Source organism: Branchiostoma lanceolatum, chromosome 5, assembly GCF_035083965.1.
Source record: "Branchiostoma lanceolatum isolate klBraLanc5 chromosome 5, klBraLanc5.hap2, whole genome shotgun sequence".
Classification (NCBI taxonomy): Eukaryota; Metazoa; Chordata; class Leptocardii; order Amphioxiformes; family Branchiostomatidae; genus Branchiostoma; species Branchiostoma lanceolatum.
Genome location: NC_089726.1, coordinates 15,220,290 through 15,241,166, shown reverse-complemented (window position 1 = coordinate 15,241,166; position 20,877 = coordinate 15,220,290). Strand labels below are relative to the sequence as shown.

Below are 20,877 nucleotides of genomic sequence, written 5' to 3'. Positions count from 1 at the left end.
CGGATGAGTGACCTCGCGACATCTCCATTGGCGCCATTTTTGATTGTGAGAGTGTCACAACCTTCTCGATTTTCTCACAGAAAATGTCCAAAAGAAAGGGTATATCGCTAGAGGAGAAGAGACAGAGGATGCTGTCGGTATTCTACGACAGAAAAGAGTTCTTCCAGCTCAAAGAACTGGAAAAGATCGGTTCCAAAGAGAAAGGAATCAACGCTATGGTGATCAAGGACGTGATCCAGGGGTTGGTGGACGATGGTCTGGTGGACACCGAGAGGATCGGGACGTCCAACTACTTCTGGGCCTTCCCCAGTAAAGCCGTCCACACCAGGAAACGGAAGATAACCGACCTGGAGACGCAGCTGGGGGAGGGCGAGAAGAAGAGGAAAACAGCGGACGAGAGTATCAGCAAGGCGAAAGTGGGCAGGTCCGTTTTATATGTATATGTTAATCTTTTTATATTGATATGAACTGCAAATCGGATCTATTCAGAAAATTATGCGTTATGACAGATGAATGTTTTAAATTTGAATGACTTTTTTTTATCTTGTGTTTAAGTTCTTGTCGTTCCCACATTTATCAGGCACACTACACCACTCCACTCTAGTTTCTGTAGAATATTTACAGCTTGTTGTATTACTAGTAAGGTACTGTTGGTATAATATTTTTTTCCTATGCAATTGCAAACCAGGCCAGAACATCATAATTAGGCCATATTTACACGAGCAAAAATTTCTGGACATACAACAGCGTTATACAATGAGGTCGTACACCAGTTTCTTTTTCAGTGTTCGAAATACCCAACTGCAATCTGCAATTTGCAGAAAGATTTTGAAGATTGGAGAAGAAAAATGAAACAATCTGCAATTTTGCAGAATGAAAAAATCAGGATCGGTATTCAATGGTTCTCAATTTTCCACACACATGTATGTTTTTCCTGTTTCAAACTTTGCTTGAAAAAATTAAAGATAGTGTGAGAGGATAAAAAATTACAGCAATGTTGCAAAGCTAGATATAATACATGTATAAATAGGCATTATTTATGAAGGTTGAGAAGGTTGTAGTATGGAGGCTTGTATATTTGCAGAAAACATTTTCAAATTGCAGAACAAAATGTTAACATTCTGCAATATTGCAGAGCACTGAAAAAAGTATTTCTACCACTGTTTTTACACACACCGATAGGAAGTGTCCTAGGACTTTTGTTGTGCCCACACTGTCCTCATTGTCCTGACCCACCAGAGCTTTGAAAATGCACAACTTTCAAAATGGCAGGACAATTTATTTTCGTGCAACAAATAATGCTTCTCTTCTTTTTGAGCATGTATTTGGGGTGCCTGGCATGTAGAAGTCGGGTTAGACAAAGCAGCGTACTTTCCTACAAGCGATGGCCTGGGAAACTTGAAGATGCGTGATGCAAATGCTGGTAAGGAAACGTGTAGTGGTCGCCATACTCTGACCTTCTGGAGGTGGCGTACAACGGGTCATAAAAATGGCTGTCCTACGACAGCTCGGGCCGATTTACACGCAGCAAAAAGACATCGTACACCGAGGACATACAACTTTGTTGTACGCCGTTGTTGTGCGTTTGGAAATTTTCCTCGCATAAGTCGGGCCTAAAGCTGTGCTCCATGTTATTGCCACTATAGAGAGGACTCTGAGTCAAGAGAGAAGATCTTAAAGGAGCTGAAGGAGAAGAAGACACAATGTGAGAAGCTGGCAGTACAGATAGAACACTACAAGGAGTGTGACCCGGAAGTACTGGAGGCCAAACAACAGGAAACACAGGTCACTTGTCTGGTATTGTGTTATAGGCATGCTGTAGTGTGACAAACTGGTATACATACATGTAAAACTGAGTCAGCTTACAGATCTGAGTCAGACTCAGAGATGTGACTTATCAGGAGACTGTCATTCTCGAATGGGACTGTTAAGCCATAGCCGATGCTGTAGGGCTGATGTTTATTAGAATTGTTCCACAGATTATGCATATTTTACTGATAGAACAGATCTTCTAACACTTTATTTTCTGAAAAAGCAGCCTGATGACTGTAGAATGTCTGTATCCTAAACAACCCAGGTATGGTTTTGAACCATTGTAGGGTATACAGACTGTTACTTATCTACAACGTTAACCAAGATAGATGACATTAATGTCACACCTTTCTCTCTCCAAACAGGTGGCAAAGGATGCAGCCAACAGGTGGACAGACAACGTGTTCTCCATCAAGTCCTGGTGTAAGAGAAAGTTTGGCTTTGAGGAGAGTGTACTGGACAAGCAGTTCGGCATACCAGAGGACTTCGACTACATTGACTGAACTTCCTTACAAAATGTCTTAATCAAAACTTGAGACTTATTCCTTGCACTGTAAAATACCATGTCATTGTACAGTCATTCCAGGATCTGGGTGGACAAATGTTGATATACATGTATTGTTGTACATAGAGGAAGTATTAAATGTGCTGGCAATGTTTCTGCCGGCTATATGATATACATGTACCATGTACTGTATTTCTTTCCTGTTTTTCATTAAAATGTTCCTGTTGATGTATCAACAAGTGTACACTGTATTTTGCTTTTAGGTTAAGCAAAAGTTATTGTGCCAATTGAATGCTTTTTGGCAGATTAAACTGAAACTGCACTTACACTGGGGCTGGATACATGTCACATTATTTCGTCATCACATCATCAGTGTATTCCCCAACTACCGTAAATGCATTTAAGTTTGCGTGGTTTTTACTTCGCACTAAGGCGAAAATGGAGTGTTCGCGGAGGTTTTAAGTTTGCGGCAGTGCTATAGTCACATACTGCTACAGTATTGGACAAAAATGTTCGCGGTGGTTTTTAAGGTTGCGGTGAAACAGTCGCCGCGAAAACTGCAAACATAAAACTACCGCAAAAATGTCAGCATTTACAGTAATTGTATTAGCCTGTAAATTATGTGGTAACCCCCCTCTCTGAATTTCTTTTCCAGTGGCAAGCTCAGAACATCCGTTATCCGTGTGTCATCTTCATTGTCATTATGAGTTCAGGATAACTATGGACAGCATTTGTAACCAAAGGTTGGATCATCTCTCACACTAGCTGTCAGGAGTGGGTCAGGTGTCGGCCTATTCAGTAGTAGTATGCAGTTACGTCAATCACTTTTTCATAGATGTTGGACCAATGAAACACTGAGGTTACCACCTGCCAGTGTGTTATCATATGTGATGCTATCACCTTCCATGTATCATACATATACTGACAGGCTACCTGCTTTTTTGCACGTATTCCTGTTTAGAGTGGCATGTACATGTACTCTTTTTGATGAATGAGGGTTCCACGGGAGTGCCCCAGGGTGTCCTGACAAGTGGAATCCTGGAGTCTTGATACAGTTTTGTCGCAGGCCATTGACTTCACTTTTGTCACAAAAGTTGGCATGATGAAAGATCAAAGATGAAGCATTAGGGTTACCATACATTATCAGCTCCCATTTTTCATACCTGTACCTGACAGTCTACCTACCTGTTGTCAGATATTCCTATCTAGAGCTGGCATGTACATGCTGTCTTTTAAATGGAGTTCACAGGGGTCTCCTAGGATATTTTGACTAGTGGATTCCTTGGGGCTAATGTATAGAGCGTTGTTGGAATATCGGGAAGGGCCTGGAGAGAAAAGTATTCCTACATTTACTTGGTTCCTACAACCCTCTGTGAGGTGTAGTTTTTACCAAACAAAAAGTAGATGTCAGTGGAATCCATTTTTAGATATTTACATCTAATGCTGAAAGATATTTTGATAGTAGGCAGAAAGTAGAACGTTTGACTCCGGTAAACCGCTTCTACTGTCAAAATAAAACAACCTATTCATGGACGTGCACAATGAAGCCCATAAATTTGTATTCCTTTATTGGCACGTATTTTGAAAAATACATGGTGACGCTAAAGCAATATATATTGGATTGTGCTGGGGAAGATAGAGACCAATATGGTCTATGCTAGTGTTTCCCAACCATACAGCTGCGATATATCAGACATTACAGACATATAAAGTGATTTGCATAGACTAGAGTTTGTTTGACTTGAAACAAATGCGTCACATGGAAGGGTTCCATGCCCACACACCGCTATGTATATAGCAAATCTTGTGTTTGGCGTCGTTTCGGGCAAATGCAACACACCAGAAGGTTGCTCTGTCGTACGATACTTTCTGTCACGACATATCAAGGTCCATAGTTTGTCCTTAAGCTTATGCTAAGGGAACATAACCTTGCTCTTGGGCTTTGGCGAAAACAACATGGCTAAAAAAAGCGCTCTTCAACTTGTACAAATACACACTTATAGAACTTTCATTTATCGTACCATTCCATTAAGTCTGTCCAAACAATATCGCACGTCAAACTGCCGACTTATTTCCTGTGCGGCCAGTCACCCTTAAGAAGAGCGCATTCAGTTGTTTGACAACCGTTAAGTGTGGGCCTTCTGTACCACGCGACAGGACCATGACAACGTAAAGTCGCGGGGTTTCTAAGTGACTTAAGTGTTTAAGACAGGTGAGGTGGGCCTTGAGTAGGCGTTGTTTAGTTCAGGTATTAACGGACTGGTTGCTAATGAGAAAAGTAGCCTCATTCTATCGTGGGCAATTACCTCAGAAGGCATTGATTAAATGTGTACGTTTGAGCAAGGTTAGGGAAGGGACTGACCGTAAATCGTGTGGTTGATACAGTATCATACATACAGGCCTGGCTCCCCGGGAGCTCCCCGGGATCTCTTCGGTACTGGGCGCGTTGCCCTCCCGGCTGGCTAGGCCCGTTAGCGCACTACGGGGAATTCTTACAGGTTGACTCAGTTACCAAGTAGAAAAACCGCCTGACAGGAAAAGCCAATGCTTAGCAAGACTGAGGGCCGGTAAAATGAAGCCTCTACCAGGATCCAGAGGCGGCTGGAAAGAGTAGAAATTGGCCAAATAGACAGAAAAACATGCAAGAGGAGTTAGTCTGCTATAGGGGTACAGTTTGCTATTTGACCCTACTATTTGACCCTCTCTCCGTAGCCGACTCCCTAAGCATACTATTCACTCTATTTGGCCAATTTCTACTATTTTTCCAGCCATCCGCGGGGCCTGGTAGAGGCTAGGTAAAATGTCCCTATCCCGGGCCCGTGAAGTGGTTATTTGGATACATAATATATTACGTATAGATGTGGAAATTTCCATAAGGATATAGAAGAGGAATAGAAAATTATACACGGTTCTATGCGCCTGTTTTAATCAACAAAAAGATGATGGTGTGACACGCAGTAAGATTTCCCCGTCATTATTTACATAAGGATAATAGTACACCACTGCCAGGACAATTTGGAAACCGACCAACACAAGTACGCTGTGTTCTATCGCGTGTCACGCAACGCTAAAACTGTACCATGTTATTCAATATTGACAATAGCTTTAGTTGCCTAAATATGGCGAAACGTAACATTACATCCTGGTCTTCCTTTAATATCATCGCAATAAATCTCATAACATCATTTACATTTCCGTCAACAGGGACGTAGTACTACGTAATTCGGTTTTATTATCTACATTTACCCTCCACCTCTCGAACAGTTATAATGTTCCGTCAAAACACAACTATGGACTGGTTAACAGTCATTCAATAAGGGGCCGTTACAAGGCAACAATAAAGCAGTCTACAAATATTCATATGTATTAAATAGATCACAATATTATACTGTGAGGGCCATGTCACGGCCTATGTATACTGTCATATTGTTCGGTATTCAGCACAATATCTGTTTATGTATGTAGCTTTAGTCACTCTTTTTCCACGTATTCACTGTTGATGCCAGCATCTCAGAAAGGTCCGGATGGATCCTAGACTAATAGTGGTAGATGTTCTGTTGGAGGCAAAGTGGGCGTGGCCTCGCGGTTCCTAGGTGTAGACGTCTTGAGACATCGATAAGGATCGTCTTCAAATGTTTGGAGAACGTCTAAAAGGACACAGGGGGATAGATAAAGGCATACATAAATGTGAAGACCACATAATAGACCTGTTACGCACACGTAACAGACTGGCGCCGAGAAAGGAAAATTCATTTTAAGGAGGTGAATCCGCTGGCCACTGTCGACCCCCCCCCTCCTTGGCTTTACCTTGTTTTCTCTTACTCTTGGCACCCACTTCAGTATAGACAGCAATTATTCCAGCCTTGTTCGGATTTTGCGCGCATAATTAGATTAACTGCGCGCCCCTACGTCAATAATTTCACACGAAAAAAAGAGGAAGATAAAATCAAGCAGTCTCAAAACTGCAGATGGTATAGAATCTATCAGTTATATTATCTGTAATATCGCCCGCAGCAGTGCATGAAAGACTTATCAATTCATGAACACTCGATGAATTCAATTCTCTTCGCTACAGACCATTTATAACGCGCCGGTTATCTTCTCAATGTTTCAAACAAAGTGGGGTTCTCCTTTCTTTCAAATTATCTAAATCCTCCACCAGTTGTTGCATGGAGTGCTGTGAGGCAATTGCATATGTAACGAGGCAAAATTAATGTGTTAATAATCTACTTGTGTGATATCAATAACACTTAAGCTGACGTACTGTCGGAGTAACGTAGGATGAATAACAACATTGTTATTTGCTCGCCCACCCCAGTTATGAGCCCAGAATCCATTTGTTATCATACATATCGATCTACCGCAAATCTGAGTCATTGCAGTGAGCCTAGCTACAGTCACAACGAATTAGAGTTGTTCTGTATCCTGACATTGGAAAGAAACTTACACTAATTAAGTCTGCGAAATAGTCTCGAACACGCCGTTGACACGAGGACCACGGCGACGACGAGGACAACCACGAACAGAATCGGCTGCAATGCTGACGCCCGCTCTGTGTTCTTAGCGGAGCCCCTCAACAGGCGGCTGCTCTCCGAGACTGACGACCGGCGGCTGCTCTTCGAAGGCTCCGCTCTAGATCTGTTCGCGCTGGGCGGAACAATAACGGAGAATCTCCGAAACCTCGGCAGCGAGGGGTCCTCTTGTTGCTCCTCGGGGTAAAACTCAGCGCCTTCCCGTATGGACTGGAGCTTGTCCTCCTTCGAGGCTACTGCAGGTTTGTAAACAGGAAGATAGGCCGGCATGGACACCCGCCTCTTCCTCAGAGGGGCGGACGTGGACGGTTTCAACCGTCTTCCCCCAAACATGTCTTCCTGACTCGCATCACAGAGATCTGTGGTTCCGTACATCATATCTTCTCACCTATCTGATGATATATCGGAATATCCACGACTGACCCGGATTCGTACACAACCGTACGGAGGTTAGTCCAGCGCGCCGCGCGGTGGGTTACTGGCGCAGCAATCAAAAATAAACACTGACAATTGTAACGGCAATTCTATTCAGATGAATGAACGGACGGGCACGTCTCAGAGTTCTAGTTATCTCTTCCCCGGATAACCTCTTCAAACAAGCTAGGATAACGTCTGAAGAATCAATTTAAGATGATGAAGTGCACCCTGTGGAATATGTGGTACTTCAAGTTTACGATGTTGCTGACTATGAACAGCTGCGTTTGTATTCAATAGACCATCTATCATTCTCAAACAGAATAGCTTGGCATGTGTCTCTAGCTCTGGGTCCCTTTAGATATTACACGCATTGAAAGGTGAATATTTACACTCTTATTGAAAGGTGAATATTTACACTCTTATTGAAAGGTGAATATTTACACACTTATGTTGCGTAACATCTACCTAATCAACCAAACTTCATTAGTCAACACTGTGCCGCTTACAACACCTTTTAGAATGTAACGACCACCGGCGTTATATTTATTCATAAAGTGCAGCCAGCAGGTACCTATCTGAGAAATAAGGTTGTTGTTGTGCACATGTGCCCTTTAACGTGCTCGAGGCACCTCCTTGATCACGGGACACCCATTTTACGTCCCTTCCTAAAGACGAATGCAGCTCTAACCAGGATGCCCTTCCCCGGATTCGAACCATGGTCTCCCAATTACCAACTGATTGGAACCAGAAGACACCCCATATCATTACACTGCAATTTCACTTGGCTACGTAATCTTCAAATTTGTTTACGAAATGACCCGCAACCTTTCTACTGTGTCAAAGGCCCGACCACCACCACTATGACGGGAAGTCACAGCCAAATTAATTTCGTCCGTAAGCGCTTTCCTAAGTTCTGAGACGATCCCTACTAAATCTAATGGTGCCTTTCCGTCAGACGAGTTAATGTTCGACCCGTGGAGTGGTTGGAGTGCGGCCACGTGTGATCTTCATCACTCGATTAGGAAGGCTAAAAACGGATGGGTTTTACCTTCTAGTGATCTGTTTCTAGAGTGCCCTTGGCCTTGTGGAATGAATTAATGAAGGTCATATACTTCAATGTAAAGGTGAAGGTAGTCTCATGGCTTTTATAAGGCTGTAGGGGCAATGGGTTGTCATCCACTGTGTATTGGGCACAGTATTAGAAAGTGGAACCCAACCCTCTCCTTTCAACGCCTTTTACATCCTCAACCGAAGTCAGGTCGTTTAAAGTGTCTTTCCCGAGGGTACAACATCGGTAGCATGGCATTCGAACCCAGGACCTCTGGGTTCTGCATGGGCGAGACACCTTAACTGTTAGGCCATCACGATGCCAAACTCTCACAATACTTCAATATTGTCACGTTGAGCTCAAATATGTTTTTGATTTTACGTGTATTCAGTGTCACATTTAAAGGGGCCCAAAGCAAGTTAGGGCCAAAAAAATGGAAATGAAAAGAATTCTGAATTCTTTATGGTAGTGACATTTACTAACACTGTTTGGCAAGCTCATTTGCGTAATAACTTCATACTTTGAGCATTTCAAAACCTCGCAAAAACGTGCTGTACGATAATCCTCTTAGTTTCGCGAGCCTTCAAAACCCCAGCGATAATTTTTAGTGAGCTCTCACATCACAACGAAGTCATTGCATTATGGACGTCGCTATAACGTTGTGATAGTTTTGTTTGAACTAATCATGAAAAGACTAGATAAATTGACTTTTAAAATCCTATTTTTAGGCCCTAATTTTGCTTTGGCCCTCTTTAACCTAATGCCGTATTTACCGTTTTTCTCGAATTTCTATAGCATCTTTGTTATTATGTTATCATGAAATGAAAATGTCGAAAATACCGTACAAGGAGGCTCGTACTTTTGCTATTATGACACTATATTGTGATTGATTGCGTGTTGGCAACTCGTCCCCGGCTACGGAAATATTAATATTGTTGTGTCGTGGCGCGTATTTATTAGTCTATTAGTTATGGAAACATCCGCCAAGTAATCAAATACGCTGTTTGGGTGGCGTTGTGGCGTAATGCACACCGAGTATGTGTGTTTTTGTGACACACGTTGTTTATGCCTTCGTGCGTTTCTCGTGTTATGGTTTATGAACACGACACTTTACCAGCCTTATCAGCAATATCTAAAAGCATATCTCAGTCAAGTGGCACGTTTGATAGACACGTGTATGTACGTGAGGACAGCTTTGTATTACCTTTCTTTATCACACGTTCATAAATAACGGCGGTTTTAACATCAACTTGCCGTAAGATCTTACGATAGATGATACACATTCGGATGGATAGTACGCATGCAATTACGAGGAGGTTTATTTTTGGGGTTATTAAGATGCCCATTAGCCCATTTCGGGGGCTAATCTTCCGGGACTCAAAAGGTGCCATATCAATATATATGATTAAGTTCTAGCTTTAGATCTTACGTTGACAGTTAATAGTTATTGATAGTCGCTTACTTGTACTGAAAAGTCATAATTCATACACCTAGTATCACTGCTCGTGCAATTAGTAACATGATATCAACTGCAAGCATAAATACAACTATTAGCATGTTCAAAGTTATGGTACTGTCGAAGTTATGGGACCCCATGTTACATCATTTGTCTATGGTACATCTATAATCATTGCTATTACTTATCCCCTATCCCTTAGGATAACTTTCTTTCCCACAATGATTGACGGGATAACACGTGATTCGAGCGACAACCAATCATGGAATAGCAGGTACATGCGGCTCAGCAGAAGCCACTAATTTATTCATAAAAGTGATAAGAGATCTAGAAACGTTGTCAGATTATTGTGTTTAGATGGGGTGCCAATCAGCGTACATTAGCCATGCTGTGTTATCTGTGACACACACGCGCGTGTGACGCCGCGATTAGAACATGCAGATACTGGTAATCTGATCATTCAACGTGTTAGATATATCATTAACACTCTAATGGGCATGTCTTAACAGATAAGAGCTCTGTTAAGTTATCGATAAAAAAGAATGGTGTTAGATGGGATATGTAAATGGAAGTAAGATGGATAAAAGTCATAATAGTACATTGTACTACTAAAAAAAGGAAAAACAAAGGTGGTCTTAAAAAAACACCGGCGACGAGATGATAATTATGCAAATCAGGAGCCAATTTGTATAATCGATGAGGGAACTCAACAAATCCACTCTCAAATGTAATTGGGAAAGAGAGGAATGTCTATAAATGACGGTTATGCTAATGAATGCCTAATTTGCAGACTTTACTATAATTTCATAGTGGTTAATGATAGGAATTCTATACTTGCGACATCGGTAAGCTGTGTAAAGGAGAGCATTATCAGACATAGATCATGCAAATGAGGGCCTCATTTATATAACTTTTGAGGAAATCCTACAATAACCTTCGTTGCTCGGATAAGACTTTCACACTTTTAACAACTTGTGTTATTTGGTAGAAAAATATCATATAACTTATGTAAACGAGGACCTGATTTGCGTAATCATTGAGAAACGCGAGGCAGATTTAGACCAACAGGAATCACGCTAGGCCCATGCAAACTGTCATAGGGAATAGACCCGCCTCGTCGCTAATACCCGCCCCGTGCGCCGTATACCTCAGTTCCTCGAAACAGAACTGACTGGGTTAGACAAGTTTTAAAACATTAATCTACAGGGCCGAACCAACTTTTCACTGGCCTGATGTTTACCATGAAATCTAGAAAAAAATTTAGACTTGGGGCTGTAGATGTCTCCATCAATTAGGGTATTGGCCAGATGTAAGGTACACGTTTTTAATGAAGCACCATTAAACTTTATTTTCTAGTCTACTCATTTAAAAGTTGATTATGTTTCGCCCATACTATAGGTATGACCTAAACATACTGTTTTCCCCGATTTTTCTTCTTCTTCGTCTTCTCTTTCTGTCAAATCTTCAAATCGAATCATCATTTTTGGACCAAATGACCTGGCACAAAGGTAGAGTAGGCAAAAAACCCCGGACGTTTTTTTTTTCGTCATCTTTTTTATATAGGGCTTTACAGTGGTTTTATTGATTTTTTTGGCCATTTTCAGGCCAAAACGCACATTATGGCCTCCAGTGCCGTGGTATTGAAACCAAAGGACCTGAAATGTGGTGTCGTTGTGCATTGGGTAGTTATCCAAAGGACCCCTTTATTTAATCAAATGTTAACATTAAATCGCTAAATAATTATCTTGTGCACGCGTTTGAACTTCGCGCTCTCCTCATTGGGAGGACGAGTCAATCCTGGGACCGAGAACGCGGCTCTAAACAAGTATGTAGACATGATTGGATACTCGTTGGATTTATACAATAGATGTGGCTTATAGATGGATTGGTTGTCATAGCCACGTCGCTATGGATTATCGTTTACCAATTTTTTTCAGATTTTGGCAGAACTTAACTTGTTGTCTTTTATTCATTCGCACATATATTAAAAAAACAATAGTGAAATAATTGAAAGTATCTAAAAGAACGTTCAGGAGGAGAAAAGAAGCCTGCAAGGCTTAAAAGAAACCCTCCTCCATTTAACTAAACAAATGTCAATTATGATACTAGTGTGATATGATGAATAACGAATAAAGGTATAACTAATGATGAAAGGAACATATTAAAGGAACAAATATTTAACGAAAAATTGATTACTGATCACAGATTACAGATTAAACGTAAGAAATTATCATTAACGAAGACCAGAAATATTACAATACTAGGAAGTGCGAAATGATGATATCATTCTTCACAGAATGAAGCACCAAGTAATCTATACTAGCTATATATAGGTAATGAAACGCAATACAGTTATCTGCTGTGCATCGACATTTTACTTTCCTATATGCAGTGGTTTGAATGCTAGTGAAGGAGCAATCAACTCGTAACAACTGCATGTATAAAACTATTACGATACTGTCACACTTTGAATCATTATGAGTGCCGTCCAAGGTTCTGAAAATGTGATCATCATTTTGATTGGTCAATACAGCCAGCTCTGAAACATAAAATTTATGCTAATACCTTACGAATCAGTATTAGTTCCGTCCAAGGTGCTGAAAACGTGATAATTTCGATTTGTCAAAACAACTAGTTCTAAAACTGTAAATGTAATTTCGGCCCAAATTTCCCTTACGAAAAAATAAAATAACGCTGTTTTTAGCCAATCATACCATTCAATTCACTTATCAATCAGGCTAGGATATGAAATCAAATCTCCGAGTTTTCTCAAAACAATTTTTAGAATCACTCCAACTTTCTAATTGAGCCCTGAAGGGGTTTCTGATCCTCAATTTCCGCAGACGAATGTGACACAGGGGATGTCGCACTGCCATTAAAATATGCCACCAGAACATCGGAGCCATGCTAGTCAATCTACTTTACTGTAATGGCTTGTATAACATATTCATTGCTTATCGTGTTGGACATTAGCAGTGGTTGGTTAGCTTATAAGCTTACCAAAGTTTCAACATACACCGGTTATTTGTGCCTGTTGTACTTAAATCAGTATCTGAATTGCGTCTTTATATGATTTATAGATTCCGGTTCTATCAATTGGTGGGGGGGATATACTAAAAGCTTCGAATTGGTTGATAAATTGTTGCTATAATTATTTTATTGCTTCCGGTTGTTTTACTTTTGGGCTGTCGTTTCATATGAAAGCAAACCCTCGTCACTGACATTCGATCTTATCCGCACAGATTGGAATGGGCTGTGCTAGAATAAGCTACCCAATTTTTCATACTTAGATGAAATGGAGCATGAAATACCCTTATACACACAAACCCTCGAGGCTGATTATGTAAAGATTAGAGAAGAGAGATTGTACCGAGTTCAATGACCTCACGATTCAAAACAGGCACATTCAAACTTTTTACTTTACTGTGCACAATAACTATTAACAGTTACAAAAGGCAAACAAACATTGTCCATGTTGAAATTTGAGAACTGCTTTTCTTACGGAGAATCACAATAACCTTCAAGTAAGTAAAGAAAGAAATCCTATTGAAATATTGCAGTAACTAACCACTAAAGCTCAAGTGGACAGACCATTGCTGTTCTTATAGATGTAAGGCGGCAGACCTTTTGTTTATCAATCTATCCTAGGATTAATACGCTTATGACATAATAAAATAAAATAAATTATATAAGTGGTAAAGATCGTTCGCCGACTGTATGTACAAAAGATGAAGTTGGTATGTGTGCTGAAGTTGGAATTGATATTCTGTATTCTAGTTGTAAGTCGTGTTATTTGTACATTGCAAACATGTACGTACATTATGTGTTTTCAAGGATGGCATCCAGAAATAGTAGATTAGATTTATTCTAATCTAAGGACTACCAAGATAATCTAATGGGTAAGAAAACATGAAATATCAAGCTGTACGTGTACATACAAAAAGGGCACAAGACAGAAAAGGCTGGAGGTAGCAGATTCTGGATGCTACCATGGCGTCCGACCGTCAGACTGAGGATACGGGACTAGCTATAGGTAAAGGTGAAGCAAAACAAGTTACACACCAATGCGGAATCGTGTGTTCTAGCTGCGGACGTGCAAACAACATCATTTTTAATGCTCCATCAGGAGGTCACACTCCTTCACGGAGTTATGATCACTAAGAAAATAGCAGTTTCAAGCGTCTGGTATAAATGTGTACGTTATCCTTCCTTAGAGGAAGACAAATCCCAGAGAGATATAATTGTATTCGATTTTACTACGAAACGAGCAAATGGAAAGTGGCAACACCATGACTATAGGTTACAACACTTGCTAAGTGCAGCACTTAACAGTCAACTTAACAGTGACTACGGCATTCCCATGTTACTCCATTAAGTCAATAGGGGCGTGCACAGCCATTAAGGTTGCGGTATTGATTTTTAACTGTACTTCAGAAACGATTGACGATATACCACAAAGCGTTTGTAAAAATCACAAAATAGATATTGTACGGTCAGCCTTAACTGCAATTCTATAGAAATAACGCCTACAATAACGACACTACAGTATCGCATTAAGATAGAATATTCATTTGACTACTGCCCTTAAAAACGGCTTGTCCTAGCGATATACGAATTATGGGAAACAATGGAACGCTTTTACTTTCTGTGGGCATGTACTGGTATGAGTTGGCTCTGCTTCAAACGTATTTTGAATTGGCTAGAACTGTCGACTACATCCCTCTTCATCTATACTTAAACGCTTGCTCTGTGCGATATTGGCTTGTAAGTGCGATTACCAAAGGCAGTTTAAGTACCCATTTTACTTGCTGCAAGCCCCCAATGGTTATAAGTAATCTCCAAAATTACAGCTATGGCAATGGAATGGGATTCAAATTCCCATTACATTTTGTTACTTGGATATACACCCTCAACTCTAGTAACTGTACAATGTGGGAATAGCACTGTGAATGGGAAAATCAATTTCACAAATGAAGGAACAAGGTCGCAGGTCTGTTCCAGTACTGTTCTATGACTTAACAACTATTGAATAAATGTACGACCACAGCAGCTAAATTGTATGGATAACATCCTCTGCAGACGCCACATCTTATGCACGAGCGCGAAGAAAAGATGGGGATAGAAGAAAGTGCCTGAATCAATTCAAATTAGTTCAACCTAAATGTTGTAACAACAATTCATGCGACAAAACATGGTATGACAACTGACAAGTGTTTTATTCCTGTATTCAAGTGTTAGTGAAAGGTAGCCTAGGCTAGTATCACTTACCAACTACACTCAATGATACCACATGCACCACTGTCACATCTAAAATGCTATTTCATGCTACCATGCAACATGTTTTCTCAGTCTCGGTATATTTTCTTGCCATGCTCTATATCTGTACGTATCTGCATCTGCAGATGTACGTATCTGCATCTATACAGCTGGTATAACCGACATTCGACGTAACACACCAGCTTCGCAGGCAGGCGTTGCATGCATATTGCCATGATTGCCTTCCCTACGGGCGTTAGACTTGCAATTTGTGTTGAGGAAGCCGCCGTGGTGCGATATCCTTGGTCGAGGGGAAGGAAACGGTGTATTATGTTGATGGTATGCTGTGCTTTACGGCTGTAGCACCAAGAGCATCCCAATGCTGCAAGGTGTACACTGACACTCGGAGATGGACGTGCTGATTTTATCCTTTATTGCCTCCCTGCCCCCGCCCTCTTACGGAAAGGGTCTGCAAGAATTAGCCCTAGATCCTGTAGATCCATCTATCTGCAGAGCTATCTCTGCAGAGATTATTGTATGAATATGAATGGAAACCTGCAAATTTCACATTTGTGCCACACTGGGTTAAGTACAGATCACAACAAAACATATTGAAAGTTTAATAGATACAAAATAAACTAACTAACATTAAATAAATTCAACCTCTTCTTCATTTTTATATTACAGTAGAAGTAAACGAACAGATTTGTTTTTCGATGGGAGGTTTGTCTAGATTAGGAATATGATTTTTGTGTCGTACTTAAGTGTATATAGTGTATTTCTCTCTTTGCTATATGATGTACAATAATATACATGGCATCGTACTCTTTTCTATTCAAATTACAATATCTTTGTTCCAGAGGGGTGTGGGTATGGCAATATTTGTATCTGAATCTATATAACCGGTATAACCGCCCTTCGGCGTAACACACCAGCTTTGCAGGCACGCGGCGCGGCAGCAGCTGGTTATATTACACCCAATATGTAGTTTGTGTCAGCTGATCCGAAGTTATTTTAAGGCTGTACTGTACGTATGATCATTTACACTTTCAAAGTTTGCCCCCCTCCCCCACTCTCATGAAAATACCATGAACTTATCATGCAAGAAGCATTCGCCCAACTAACCGCGATATCACACGGCCTCAGGCAACTGTTCCCGCTCAAATTAGTTTTCCCCACAAGTTTTCAGATAAGATAATGGTTTAGTTCCGACTGGCTTCCCCGCTATATTGCAAGAAAGCACGGTCAATCTTAAGGGATCCTTCTCCAATATACGAACCAACCATGCTTGAGAGAAAAGAAAGGCAATGTCTTGGTTTAGGTGGTATAATTGCTCAACCTACACATTACACATCGATGTCAGTGCGTCCTCGTTATCTTCACATGGTCCAATATCTTGCCATTACTTGCTGAATACACCTGGGAAATTCGTTAATGTTTTGACGGGTCGATTGATGGGTAGGTTGTGTAGAATAAAACGAGAAACCATGTTGTGAACACCCTGACTTGTCTGTCAGCTTCTCTTTAAGAACACATAAAGCACCTGACGTATTTCATTACGCGATGTCACGTTATCGTCGCGTAAATGCCAGGGAATCTCAAAAAGCTGTCGAATGTAAGCAGCGCGTGTCAACACAGTCTCTTGTACACAGCATGACATATTTTGACAAAGTTCGTTTTTCTTCATGTAGTTTGCCGTACATGACCTTCATATATGCTTCATTAAATGAATGCGAGACGGAAACACAGCAGGTCGCCAATTTTACCGGTTGTTTGATTGCGCGGTGAGCTTCTCTCTTCAATTCCAAGAAGTGAATGATTTCTCAGCCAATTTTCTAAATTTTTCAGCATACGCACCTTTTCGTCAGGATTGCACCTTAATTTTTCACACCTGTGGAGCGCAGGCGAGACGAACGACTTGCGGGACAGGTGTGGACAGTTCTGCGGGAGACACGCCGGGTGACTCCGGTGATATGACGGTAATGTCCCCGAGACGTCGAGCGGTAACAGACCCGCTGGGGCCAGCAAAAAGCGTCGACAGGTGTAACACATGGTGCAATATGATATGATTTATCACGTAGAAGCAGGACCATTATATCATTTTTTATATTATTAATGGCGGGTGTGGGGCTGATTTATAACGAATACGTCCCAACGAAAACCAATAATAACCTGGTTGTTGTTTTCCATCGTGAATATTGTGATTAAATCAATGGATTGTAGGTCGGATAATGAATACGTCTCAGGGGCGGACGTGACTTCATTCGACAGAAGACAGATTTCTCTATGATAAGATTTTTATACGTCAATCATTCACGTATATAGATATCTCTTTTAATACATGTCTTCTAGACAATGATGCACGTTGTGATTCATTGTATTTTGTGAAATACGACTAATCTGTCTGTGATGATATATTTAGTGACGCCACTTCTCAGACAAATACAAGCTCAGTCCAATATAATTGTATTGTAGTCTCTCCACTCACATCAACATCACTTCTGTTTAATTCAATTATGCGAGACTGCCGGCTGGTGCGTGACTTCGAGTCAGCCGTCTGAACGGCGTTTATGAAAGTTAGGCATCCAGGTATGATTGACATTTTCTTAAAAATTCAATGTATACCACTGGACAAGTTCAAAAATAACAGAATAATCTGATACTTCATATTCCGTCCGCTTTCCTTCTGCAACGACCTAAAGTAACTGTACCGTATCTCCTCTTACGGTCTCAACAGTTTCGTAACGAAAAATGAAATTGGCTTTTATTTCCCAATCAATCTTTATGCTCTTATAAAATCGTTACAAACTTTATTCACAAAGGGTAGTCTACTGTCAGGTTGTATGTATTGTATAAACTCACTTGCCCAAAAAAAATAATTCGAAAATAAATCACTGGTCTTTATTGCATTTCTAGATCAGAAGATCGTTATACCATAAACATACTAGTATGCATGTGCATACTAGTAATCCTGAAGAGTACATTTGCCGACCATGGCTCTCGGCACATATTGAACTTCAAGAGTTTGAGGAAGCCAAGACTACAGAGATCGATCGACTAGCTTATTATACTCAAGACGTATGCCGAGCATCTTAAGAAAAGATTCCAGTTTATTATCCTTCCATCAGGCCTCGGTGGTTTGCCTGCTCCTTTATGGCTGGCTTTACTATGACCTCATCATCAGAGGGCCGAAAAGATGCCCCTTGGCACAGGACAGCTTTTAGCGTAGTCACTACAGAAATCTTTTGAGAGTTGTTAGTGCTCTGAACCAAGCCCTGGTGCTCATTAAGTCTGCTCTGTATGACGGCAGGTTAGCGGAGAAGCCATACAAACATATGACTGACGCTTTTGTCTTTAGGGCATTTAAAATGGTTTTATCCTGAGATGTAATCATCATTGGCTATTTATGTGTGCGACAAACCGTTACGCCATCGCGATTTGGCCAATAACCGTCGCTGAGACAAATTTGTAGTTGGGCAGGGTGATTGACGTATGATGTGAGTTCTCTTGGGGACGGCGCGTGCTGTTGTAGCGTACGAATGAGTGCTCATTTTTAACTGGCAGTAGTAGGTACGTGTCATGTTTGGAGGATGGGCGTAAAGGATTTATCAGCCGGTACACCTTTCTGTGATGACGGTCAGGTGTTGTGCCGTCTTCCTGTCGTGCTTTCCGTCGTGCTTTTGTCGGGAACATTTTCGGTGTGATAGGATCTACAGACGGAGCGCACGGTGTTGACAACGGGAATCGGGCTGTGAAATGATTACTGACAGACGACGCCGGTAAATCCAGCCGGCTAAGTCAGTTCCCAGCCAACATTGTTGTTTTTTTTCAGCTGAAATGAGTCGAAAACAGAGATAAGGAAAGAGTCATGATTATAACCACGGTAGGTAGTCATCGTTGCCTGGAGACCGTCGATCGAGCCAAATCCCGGGGACTGGCAGATAACGGCACATGATCGAGCTGAGCTAGGTCCTGGAGAAACCGTCCTGTTTCTTCTACACGTCTCAGTCGCAGCTGTTTTCTATAGGCTTATAGGATAGTACCATCCGCCCTCTATCTGATGAAGACTGGCTGAACAGATATATCAATTCTCTGTTATTGTCAGTCAACCAGGCAGGACGTCATCGGACACATGAGTGAAGAGTTTGTCACCAGGCACACGCGGCAATCACAAAGAGCTGTAAGCTTCAAGCGGCCAGATCTCAACACAGGTAAGCCGAGATTCGGTATTAGGTTGTTTTCATGAATGGAAATTGAAACATTTACTCGCCTTAGCGTCTTGGAAAAGCCTTTAATTTTGGTATTCTTAGTCACAAACATGCTAAGGTTGTGGTTGTATTTGTGATGTTGTTGGTCGTTGCAATGGTGACTGTGTGCCCAACGGTTTTCGCAAGGCACGTGCCGTAACTTCTAACGTAGGTAATCAAATTATTTAGAAACAAACTACACACACATGTGACAAAGACAATCCTCAGTTCTTAAGTTGCGAAAGGTCTAAGAATCTTTTGATATGAAACATGACGATTGTGCTCTTCAGCATCCAGTGACTCAATCACTAGTACTGTTTATAACGTTTCCCACAACAACAGTGCTCCACCGATATCTCCTTCGTGCAACTAATCCATGACCTCCCCAGCGTTGCTTTCCCTTTATGTTTTATGTCTACGGCTATAAACAACTATCAATAACGTGCAGTCCTATCTGACACTCGTGACCCCATCGCTCTTGCTCATCATGCGTAGAAGTTCGAAATCGTCGAAGTTCGAAGGTGATTAGCGTGTGCTCCTTGACCAAAATGTAGGCTAATCACCACTCACCGTGGTTTATTGGGCTTGGTAGCACGCCACAACATATCCCTCTGGCATGCTTAACACTTCGTTATCTTGGATTTTTAGCTATTATCCAGTGAACAGCTAGCGCCCCCACAGGAAAATGAAAGGCTTGTGGGTATTACTAAAGCTGTGATATATTTCTAACGAGCTCGGGCTCAGAATCCCTGGTAATGATCTGTTCCCAGTCGGTAGAAAACCTTATCTCTTCTTGCATGAGTGATTTGCTGGGTTGTATTGAAGTGGTGGAGGTCTCATGATGAAGCACGCACCACGCGCTTTCCGCCAATCGATTTCTCTGGATACCCGTGGATTATGTAGTCAAGGTAGCTGCGAATTCATCATGATGTCTAACGATAGTAAAACAAAAAAGATTGAGCGTTATGATCCGTTAAATCGGTTGATGAAAAATGCACATAAAGGGTCGGGTAGTCTCATTGTCCGCTAACTATTTCGCTCAATATTATAGAAGACAAAACATAACTGACATTTTCCTTTAAAAAAGGGCATTATCGTTGTTGGTATCATACAATCTATCGTATCGTATGATCGAGTAAGCCTTAGCCATTTCTTTGATTGACAAGAACAGGGCTAGCTTTTTTGTACACTAGTGTCACGTAATATGTACAAATGCCTTAGGGCTAATAAAGAAACTCATTTAGCTTGATGATAAATGGAAATAATAGTAGACCGATTCATTGATTGAACTTTCATACTCCATGACAAGCTGTTCAACTTGGTATCAAGATTAGGATGAGGTTTTCAGGATTGATCTTTGCATTCCAGAATGTCTTTTGTCAAGGCGTGGGGTTCGATTTCAGGGATTTTAAGAACTAAGACATCACATCGGCAGTAAAAGTTTACAAGGCTCCTCGTAAAACATTAATTACAAAATGGTTGCCAGAAGGGTCGTCAAGTTAAGACTAACTGTAGCTGACCCGTGTGATTTGGAATAGAAATGGACAATTACTCATTTAATTGGGGTTATGATGGGCACAGGATCAGCAGCGGCAGTATAATGA

The 20,877-nt window shown here is 41.1% G+C and overlaps 1 protein-coding gene and 1 long non-coding RNA gene across 2 annotated transcripts; one reads left to right on the top strand and one right to left on the bottom strand.

Moving 5' to 3' along the window:
- The first annotated feature begins 20 nt into the window (after positions 1–20).
- On the top strand, positions 21–2,416 carry LOC136435397 (meiotic nuclear division protein 1 homolog). The gene is made up of 3 exons (XM_066428865.1): positions 21–424; positions 1,647–1,785; positions 2,178–2,416. Exons 1-3 carry the CDS (start codon positions 84–86, stop codon positions 2,313–2,315), a joined length of 618 nt encoding a protein of 205 aa, XP_066284962.1. The 5' UTR covers positions 21–83; the 3' UTR covers positions 2,316–2,416.
- A 2,810-nt stretch (positions 2,417–5,226) lies between these two features.
- On the bottom strand, positions 5,227–7,447 carry LOC136435396 (uncharacterized). The gene is made up of 2 exons (XR_010755836.1): positions 6,765–7,447; positions 5,227–5,964 (listed from the first exon to the last, which is right to left on the bottom strand). It is a non-coding gene; the product is annotated as an uncharacterized lncRNA (long non-coding RNA).
- Between the last annotated feature and the right edge of the window lie 13,430 nt (positions 7,448–20,877).